The sequence below is a fragment of the Neolamprologus brichardi genome, chromosome 6, assembly GCF_056152115.1.
Source record: "Neolamprologus brichardi isolate AB-2024 chromosome 6, ASM5615211v1, whole genome shotgun sequence".
NCBI classification, from domain to species: Eukaryota; Metazoa; Chordata; class Actinopteri; order Cichliformes; family Cichlidae; genus Neolamprologus; species Neolamprologus brichardi.
In genome coordinates this window covers 20,786,557-20,796,860 of record NC_142109.1, presented here as the reverse complement: position 1 = coordinate 20,796,860, position 10,304 = coordinate 20,786,557, and the positions used below count along the sequence as shown (strand labels likewise).

Genomic DNA, 10,304 nt, shown 5'->3' with positions numbered 1-10,304 from the left:
CTTATGGAAAAAACTAATGCACTGCCACAACTCTTTACAAGCTGATGCAGTAAGTAACACTCATGAGGAAACTATGGTTCAGCAGTGGTAGCGCATTGGCAGTATATGGGCAGCTAAGGACTGCCCATCTACCTGCAGAGTGCATCTGTTGTCAGATGGGGGCAGTCTCAAATATCTGGTACAAGGCGTTGTTGCTGGTCCATCATCCAGTTGCAGAGAAGAACAAAGTTGTAACATTACGAAGAGCTGAAGTGAAACTTATGTTAAAAAGCCACTGTCTGTGCTTTTAATAGTCTACTTTTTAAACTTTGATGTTTTTCCTTCCTTTCCCATTCCAGAAGAATGCTGCTGCCACTCCCTTTCCTTCCCAGCATCCATGTTGATCATGTTTGGATTTTGGAGGACTGCACAGGAGCACTTCTGTGGTCGTTGCCATAGGGTCTCTGTCAGCAAATATCTCCACAAACAGACACAACGGTAGCATAAATTAAGAATGATGTACCAGCCTGTCAGACTGTAAAATGAAGCTAATGCAGACGTGCCTAAAACTGCTGTTCTGAGAGTGGCCGCTTGAGGCAGGGCCCAAAAGCAAGTCAGCCCACACAGACTTCATTGTTATAATGGCAGAACATTTATGTTTACAGCCTGGTACCAAGATAGGCCTCTATGGAGTGAAGTGTCAAAATAACATCCCCCTTATCACAGCTGGGAGTGGGCACTTGAGACTAGCCAATCCTTCTCATATTAAAAATCTTAACTTTCAGTGTCTTATTCACAATGTTTATAACTTTAGGTGGTCTTTAGTGTTGTGCAATGAGTCTGCTCTAGGATCCCAGTCATTTTGATATTCATATATGTGTGAATATGAGAAAAAAACGAAGTAGGATAATAATAATAATAATAATAATAATAATAATAATAATAATAATAATATTTGTTGGTGATGTGTAACGTCACCAAACAAGCCCGCGAGGCTGACTGCAGCACTTCCTTCGCCGCTGCACTAGAGCGCGCTCCGCGGGGACGCGCATGGAGGGGGAATAGGAAGAAGGAAGACAGGACGCTGAACAAACTTGATAACTTCTAGCTGACTCGCTAGAAATCTGTCTGTGTGACAGTGGAACTGGTTACTTATTTCTGTGTAGATTTTGTTAGCTAACAAAGGCCCCGTCTAAATTCAGTCACCGTTGTCTCAACTCACCACACGACCCGACCGGCGGACCCGGGCAGCAGTTTTCAAACAGACGTTGCACTTGCTCGGCCGACCCGAAGCCATCCAACGTCACAAAGTCACATTTATTTGCTTTTGTTGAAGTGCAGGGATAACCAGTACACTGAAGTAACGCTGTACACAAGCAGCTCGCTGGTTAAAGGCTCGGAGTCTTCCTCTTGGTGGGAAAACTTATCCGCGGTCGGTGCTGTTGGAGGAAGAGACGAGGCCTTGCAGTTGAGGAGGCTGCATGTGTTGAAGACCGCTGCTGGCGACGTTATCTGAGCACTCATAAACATGTCGGCCCAGGCACAGATGCGAGCGATGCTGGACCAGCTCATGGGGACGGGGAGAGACGGTGAGAGGGGCCTCGCTGTGTTTGAGATTGGTTACTTACAAAATCAGCAGCGTGTATGACTGTTGCTAGCATTAGCCGACAAGCTAACCAGCATACTTTATGGTGACAGTGCGGCATGCTTTACAAATCATGCTAACTAGCCGGCTAGCTACCTGTTGTATTTAAGTTTGCTTGGCAAGTTAGGTTGTCGCACACATCTGTTACAAAACCAATCCAAAACAAACATCATGTCGGCATTTTATTTGGCTCATAGTCATGTGTTCATTTTTTCTTCCCTCCATTTCCTCCCTAGTATTTTTTCATTATTATTTTTTAACCACGAGGAGTTTTATCGGACACGTTTACTGTACCTGGATGCTACAGTGGTTAGAGATGTATGACTTAATCCGTCACAGGTGCGGGCTAATAACCCAGTATGATAGTAAAATACTGTACTTTTCATGAACGCCTGCTTTTCTGGTTTCCTTCTTTTTTTGTAAAGGTGACACCATGCGGCAGAGAATCAAATTCACAGATGAGCGAGTCTGCAAAAGTCACCTCTTGGATTCATGTCCTCATGACATCCTCTCAGGCACCGTGAGTATCGTGTTTACGCACGCCTGAACACACAGAGGAGAGCTTTATCATATTTACACACAGCCGTATAATATATACAGTAAATACAGTCACACACACAAGGCTGACAGGAAATGTATGGAGAGCTTAGATGTGTTTGAGCTCTACTTCATTGTCAATGGGTTTGAAATGAAATAACTTTTATATATATGGGAAATAAACACATATCCAAACATACTAATAAGCATTTCTATTTTTACTGATCCACTTTACTAGAACAGCTTTGCATAACACACTAGCTAGCGCACAGTTTCACTTTCTAAAACATGCTGCTTTATCTTCCTCACAAGGCCAACGACTCTGAGGTGAGCTTTTTCTCTGATTGGCTGCTGAAAAAAAGGCTGGTTTGGTTTCATTTAAAACTGTATTTAAACATTCAAATGTATTAGTGGGGATGTGGCCTGAGAGTCATAGACTTTGTTTTAATAACAAATATGAGTTGGGATTAGAGACAGATTGTGAGATAGATTTATTTTACCCCTCTGATGAAGTGTTGTTGCTTTTATTCATTGACTTATCCTCTTACTTTCTGTTCCTTAACCTCGACTGGACTGGACTCAAAAAGACTCTTCCGAAGTTGAACATTCAGAGCACTGAATATAAACATATAGTCTGAATAGTGTATATAGAAATCATCAGACCTGTGTTAGCTTTGCCTCAAGTTAAAGGGTATCACATTTGGATTCTTCAGTGTGATATCAGTGAAAATTCTTGTGTCCAGGACATTTTATCTTGTAGCTTTTTTGTTCTTCTTCAGATTTTGGGCTAAGACGTACAAGTAAAATGAGGCAGTCAGCTAACATCATTGTCATCTTGATTCCTGTAGAGAATGGACCTGGGAGAGTGCATGAAAGTGCATGACTTGGCACTCCGAGCTGATTACGAGATTGCCTCTAAGGAGCAGGAATACTTCTTTGAACTTGATGTAAGTTGTACGCCCACACCCACAAAGATATTCTCTTGAATGTCTACATCTACTTTGATTGCTGAGACTTTTCTCGAGAAAGTTAGTTTCAAGCTCTACCTAAAAGACTGTTCAGAAACACACAGAAATACACACTACTAGTCAGAAGGTAGGACACACTCATTTGTTCATTTGAGTGTAAGTTTGGACACAGTAAGTTTTCCTGTGTCCAAACTTACTGGAATGTCCTAACACAGAAAAACTAATTCTGGTTGAAGAATAATTATGTATTTAATTTTAACTCAGGATCATCATAGTTTGTGATCAAGAGGGTTATTAGTGAAAGACGTTAATCAATATTTTTGCACACTTCAAATGTACTTTCCTTTACATTTGCAAAAAATGCCTCTAGCATTCCCAGGGGTTCTGTAGAGGTTATTCATCAAATTACTCATAAAATAATGTTGTCTGGTCTATGTATTACAGACTCATGGACTTCAGAGTAACTGACAAGTTATGTCACTTCAGTTTTCATGCATTTATTAAACATAGGAACTCACTGAGTAAAGTTAACCCTTGAATTGTAACTCAAGCCTTTTTTTAGCAGCATCAGTCACCATTGGTCTTTTGATGACTGTCTTGTTGCATCACTCAGTCTTTGCTAAGCTTCAGGTCATGGTCTGCCGCCCTGACATTTCCCAGTAAAATTTCCTAATGCCAATGTAAATGTATAGTTCCTCCCTTGGTGCTCAAGCCCTGGTGTAGCAAAGCAGAATCAAACCACCATGCTCCACAATTTTGTAGTCTGCTGTCTTTAGCTTATCTTTTTTGTGGACTGATGTCCGATGTAGCTTTTCCAGAAGTCATTAGCAAAAAGTTCACTTACTTTTCCCAGCACTGAAGTATATATTTTAAGTCACTGTGTTTTTTGTGGACATTAAAGTAAAACTTTGTGTTTTTGTCATTTTGACTTGGCTGAAGATGAAACCATATTTGAGTAATCAAATCAGTAATCCTGGTAATTCCAAAGGGTTGATAAGCTTCTTTTTTTTCCATTAACACAGTTCACAACATCCTTGCTTACAAGGCTACTTTGATGTCATAGAATAGCCTGGAAGGTGGTAAATTAGTCCAGACCACATTAAGATGTCAATGAGAAGGCATCCCTCTCTCCAGGCTTATCAAACATATGGTGTAAGTGCTGCTATTAAGCTTTAAACAACTGCTTAAGATGAGAGCAGGAAATGTTTGGAAACTCAATGTTTTATAGCCGCGTTTGTAAACTCACTTTATAGCAGGTACAGACTAATTAGTTCATCCACTGTTAAATATTCTTGAGAATCCTGTAATATAATATTTCTTGGTTATTTCTGTACTTTTTCTCAGGCCGCTGAACACCTTCAGTCTTTCATTGCTGACTGTGACCGCAGGACTGAGTTGGCCAAGAAAAGACTAGCAGAAACACAAGATGAGATCAGCGCTGAAGTGGCTGCAAAGGTGACGCACTGTTGACATTTTTAGCTCTAATTATCATAGGAAGAGTCTACACACTGCCTAAAAACTATGAGCTTAGCATTCTTTCTTTTTTCTTTTTGTTTCCTGTCATGAAAAGGCTGAACGTGTCCACGAGCTTAATGAAGAGATCGGGAAGCTGCTGGCCCGGGCAGAGCAGCTGGGAGGTGAGGGGAATGTAGAAGAGGCCCAGCAGCTGCTGGAAAAAGTGGAGAAGACCCGGGCATTAAAGAAGGAAGCAGAGGTTAGAAATGTGTTACCTATCTAAGTGATAAGTGGTAAGACGTTTGCAGCCACATGAGAGGTGCAGTTTCTGTTTACTGTTCTCAAGCACATTTGCTCACCAGCCCCACTCACAGTTACTCTACTTATGTGTCCGTGCCTGAGTAAACACCAGTTTGTTTCACCATCTCAACTCCTGTCACACCTGGTCTCTCTTTCATGCCATTTACTTGTGAAAATTTTGTGATTTTTAATGCTTTTTGTGGCACCGTTGGGGAAGTAAATGACACACTGTCCTCTCAGTTGTTAATTACTTAAGAAATAAAGTGGTTTTGGGATTGGGGATCTGTCCTGTGGCGATCACACTACATGTATACTGTGCCTGAATCCAACAGCACCGGACTAGGGCACAGTCACAGCAAACACACTAGTTAAGTGAACCAGACTCTGGGGGTCGGATGCACTCGTAGATGGAACAGATGGCCTAGTCTGTGTACACCATAGATGAAGGTTAAATGTGTGGTTTAATGACAGCGAGTTCATGGTTCATGCCAGTGTTAACTTGCCTGTCTGAGTAGAGCAGCTTCACACTCTTCACAAAGTAACAGAACTCATATTGGAGACACATTTTATCAGCTCCCAATCTGTAGCTTGCATAATAGGTCCGAATAATGAGATACAGGTTGAACAATTTTTATTCTGCTCCTTATAACCATAACATTTGTGACTGCAGGATATTTACCGGAACTCAATGCCTGCCTCAAGCTTTCAACAGCAAAAACTGCGAGTGTGTGAGGTGTGCTCTGCCTACTTGGGTCTCCATGACAATGACCGTCGCCTGGCTGACCACTTTGGGGGGAAGCTGCACCTCGGTTTTATTGAAATCCGTGAGAAGCTTGAAAAGCTAAGGGTAAGGATGTTCTGGAGCAGGTCTATGCTACTATATGCATGAGTATTGATTAGTACCACAAATGTATCTGTACAGTGTTAGGCCTGTTGACTTCATTCATTTATTTTTTAATCCAGAAAGCTGTTATCGAGAAACAAGAAAGAATGCGCACGAGGCGGCGAGAGGAACGCGAAAGAGAAGATGAAAGAGAGCGACAGTGGGAGCTGGAGAGGGAGCGGGAGAAAGAACGGGAAAGGGAACGAGAGAGAGAAAGACAGCGGGAACGAGAGCGAGAGTGGGAAAGAGAAAGGGACCGAAGGAGGTAAATGATCAGAATCTGTCGTTACTGTGAAAAGGTTTCAAGTCATCGGGAAACTGAAATGTCTTTGTCTTTTTTTTTAAGGTCAAGATCTAGGAGTGGAGACCGATACAGGTATGCAAGCATCACTTGATAAGTTTGTTTTTCCCAGGTTGGCAAGGCAACTTGTAATTTCACACAATATAAAGCCGAATGGTGTGGTATCTGTAAATGCACGCAGTGGGGTTATTAATGCCATCACCGAAAATACACAAATATGCCACAAAAATACTCAAACCTCTGCTTTCCTGGTAAAAGAGCAGAGAGGAAAACGGCAAATTCTTACGTATACTGATGTATACTTCTCGTGCAGGATGTCATTTACAAGACAAAATGCTTCCGAATTCCCACAAAGTCTTTATCTAAATCTATAGCACACATCAGTACAGCCAACCCCCTTTTTTTTTTTTAGACATAAACAATATCCTTTTCTTTATTTTTTTTCCCCTGCTGAAAATGATTTATCCAGGGATGGAGGCAGTTCGTCCTCCCATCGTTCAAGGCGCCACCGCTCCTCTCGCTCCAGAGAAGAAGGTGGGGAACGGGATCGTGAGAGGGAGAGGGAGAGGAAACATCGACACAAGGATAGACATCGCTCACGCTCCCACTCACACAGACGCAAAAAGAAAAGGTGCAGATTTTATTCATCACGGAAACTTGCAGAAATCTGCATCACGAACAGTGTGGCGTAACATTCATCTGAATGAAAACTATTTAAAATTTACCTTTTAAGTGATTCTTTTAAATGAATACTACAAGTACTAGAGCTTTACACACTGTTGCACATATTTATAACATCTATTCATTATATATAGTAATATGTATATGGATATAAGGTGCTTGATCATTTTTCCTCTTGGATTATAGATCATTTTGACATTCAGAAATCATAGACTGTATTTAAAAGATGGACATAGCCACTGTAACGTCAACCAGTGGTTTGTCCTAGAAGTATGAGAATATTATCCTAGTTCCCATTGCATTTATTACCTGAGTAAACAAAAAGCTGATGAGTTTAAGGTCTCGGCTGCTAGTTTCAGTTCTTAAAGAATAAACAATGATGCGTATTTGGTAAAATATGATCCCTATTAGTCATAAATAAGGGAAAATGTGGTACATTCTGATTGACAAGTAGCTACTTTGTGCAAAACCTCTTGGTTTTGTGGTCACATGTTTAAAATTCAATGTAACCAGCCAAATATTACCAACCATCTTTCTAACCATGGACCTTTCTTCAGCATTTTCATTCCATAGCAGACGTCAGTGATTGTTTTGTTTTTTCTCTCTCTCACTTTTTCAGATCCTCCAAGGACAGATCATCTCACACCCGCGACAGAGAGCGCTCAGTGTCTCAGGAGAGATGGAGGGAGGGTGCAGGAGATGGATGGCGTGGCGACAGAGCAGATTACAGAGACTGGGAGGACAGGGAGAGGTCCACCTCTCCAGACATGGCCAGGGAAAAGGAACGAGAGAGATCCGTGTCGTGCGAACGGGACCGACGGTCCAGCTCGGAAGAGCGAGAGTCCGGGGAGATATGAACAGCAGGGGGCGCCTCCAAAGAGTTTAATTTGGATATATTATTTAGTAAAAAACATAATAAGAGCATGGAGAGATGTGAGCCTGCTGGTGCAAGTGTGTGCGCTTGTGTTGACTTTGTATACGTGTTCATGTTGAAAACGGGACATGTATATTAGGTGGGGTGGTGGTCGGTGGTGGTGGTCACAGAAACATGCAAACCAGTTTTATAAGAGTGAGGCGAGGCTGATCTGGAAGCAGTGTAGTCGTCATTTTTCATGTCATGTCAATGGTCCTGTGTACAGTTACTTTCACACTGATGAGGGGAAGAGTGGTGAGAAGACGGCACCCCTGCTTTAAGTCCATTTTTATTTTACTCACACAAAGTGCTGTATTTTTTTATCCTTAGTTTAATGTTAATACAGTTTATCCCGTTCCCTTGGGAACCTCAGTTTCAGTAGCACGTTCGGTCTTGATAATGTGGCGTGGCCCTTGCAGTAATGCTTGAAATGAGGTGTGAATGACTGAAGGCACTTCTCATGGTTGTGTTTTACTTGCTGCCTTCAAGCCATGACAATCTCATTTCGCAGATTTGACATGCATTGGTTAAGATGCCGTGATGAGCTTGTACTTTGAATATAAACTCACTCACTCTCACCCACCCAAAAGATGTCATCAGAGTATTTCTCCCTAGACCAGGAGGTATATAAATTATGTGAATATTTGACTTTGACACTTTTCAGACCGGGGAGGGGGGGGTCAACTTTGCTGTGCCACCATTAATTGAATGATTTTGTATTTATTTTATTTTTTTGGCTTCCATTCAAACAAAAAATGTTATCCAGATTTCTCTCTAACTTGTCTCCTGCTTTTTACAGCTGCATCAGATTAAACCCACCTTGGCAGCAAAAGTTGTGGTTGGAGTGCAACAGTTTTTTGTTTTTGTTTGTTTTTTAAGCTTTAATGGGGGGCGGGGGCGGGGGGTGGGTTGGTACCTCAGTTATAGTCAGACACGTTTTTAACATTATACAAATGGGTTTCTATTTTTTTCCCTCCTATCATGGAATGAAAGAATTGTAGTTCAGTTCATCACAGCTTCCTGATGATGTTGCTTAAGGGTGAAGAAGGTTGTGGCAGAGCTGTTGTGTTGGTTTTCAGTGAAGTGTAATTCCATGTGTATAAAACAAATCACCCAAAAATGCTGTCTTATATAGAGACATTACTGAAAACCACATACACACTCCACCCACGTCATTAGGTACACCTGTTCAGCTACTAATTAGTCAATCACAGCAGCAACTAGGTCCATTTAGACATAAAGACAGGTTCAAGCTGACCATCAAAATGGGCGGTGGTTTAGGTACATTGGGGATGGTTATTGGTGTCAGATGGGCCAGTCTGTATATTTCAAAATATTTCACTGATAATTTAGTGGGATTTTCCACACTGCCATCTAGGGTTTACAGAGAATGGTCTGAAAAAGAGAAAATATCCAGTAAGTTGATGTTCTCTGGTTGGAAATGTTTTCTTGATACTAGATGTGAGAGGAGAACGGCTGATAGGAATAACTCAAATAACTCGTAACAACCGAGTTATGGAGAAGCTTATCTTTGAATTTGCAGTACGTTGAACCTTGAAGCAGATTGGCTGTGGCAGCAAAAGACCACACCCCACCCCACTCCTGTCAGCTAATAACAGGAAACTGGCTGCAATTTGCAGGAGAAACCATAAGATTGGAAAAATGTTGACTTCTCTGATGATTCTCATTTTCTGCTGTGAGATGTGGGTGGTAGGGTTGGAATTGGGCTTAAAACATGAAAGCATTTATCTAGTCTTGTCCATATGAAAGGTTCAGGATGCTGAGACTTGGGTGTTGTAATGGGGATATTTTCTTGGCACACCTGACCATCTGAATGTTGTTTAAACACCACATACTACCTGAGTATTGCTGCTCAATTACACAGATTTTTTTATGACCACAGTGTACCCGGCTTCTGATGGATATTTCAAATGGCCTCCACAGTCACCATCTGGCAAATTTGCAACAACCTTGTGATGATTTCCTGTTAATATGAATCAAAATCTGAGGAATCTTTCTGGCACTTTGTTGAATCTACGCCTTGATGAATTAAGGCAGTTCTGTGGGCAAAAGAGGGTCCAGCCTGGTGCTAGCGGTAATGGTTATTAGAAGACAAAACATAATCATGCCTATGGATTCATGTAACACTGAGTATGAATCCATACAACTTCACACTCACCATGTCTAAACATTTGCCTTGTGCTGTTCGTAAAGATGGATGCCCTAGCTCCACTTCCTCATGCAAAAGTGAAGCCAAAATTTTCAGGTAACAGGAGCTGCTTTTGGTGATGGAAAAGATAGCAGGAAAACGTTGGAAAAGTCTGAGCTTTACAGTTTTGATGATCTTTGCCGCAGGTTGTACTTAGACTGAAGGATTTAAAGTAAGATATTAAAATATGAATAACTATGTAGATATATTTAAAAATGTACACATTACAGGTATGGAAGGTACACGTTTCTTTCTGTCATGAGGCTGCATCCCGGGTGCATCAAGTTATGAGGAAATTAAAATCAGAGTGAGAACTACATAAAATGCAAAAAACAAGGTATCGTCTTCACTAAAACATTCATATACTGTTGCTGACTCAAAGCATGCTGTATATTCTCTTTGTTGTAAATACCTATATATTGTATATACGTAT

The 10,304-nt window shown here is 41.3% G+C and overlaps 1 protein-coding gene across 1 annotated transcript; it reads left to right on the top strand.

The window, feature by feature from the left end:
• Positions 1 to 997: 997 nt before the first annotated feature.
• Positions 998 to 8,501, top strand: zgc:158803 (LUC7 domain-containing protein). Its single transcript, XM_006787374.3, has 10 exons — positions 998 to 1,568; positions 2,050 to 2,144; positions 3,010 to 3,108; positions 4,474 to 4,584; positions 4,700 to 4,843; positions 5,555 to 5,731; positions 5,848 to 6,032; positions 6,114 to 6,143; positions 6,538 to 6,699; positions 7,369 to 8,501. Exons 1-10 carry the CDS (start codon positions 1,508 to 1,510, stop codon positions 7,604 to 7,606), a joined length of 1,302 nt encoding a protein of 433 aa, XP_006787437.1. The 5' UTR covers positions 998 to 1,507; the 3' UTR covers positions 7,607 to 8,501.
• Positions 8,502 to 10,304: the final 1,803 nt, after the last annotated feature.

Bases quoted from the DNA above. Each gene is read 5' to 3' on its own strand.
- zgc:158803 (XM_006787374.3), top strand. From the start codon at position 1,508: ATGTCGGCCCAGGCACAGATGCGAGCGATGCTGGACCAGCTCATGGGG. The intron at 5,732-5,847 runs GTAAGGATGTTC...TTTTTAATCCAG, and splicing joins AGAAGCTTGAAAAGCTAAGG to AAAGCTGTTATCGAGAAACA. The intron at 6,144-6,537 runs GTATGCAAGCAT...TGATTTATCCAG, and splicing joins AGGAGTGGAGACCGATACAG to GGATGGAGGCAGTTCGTCCT.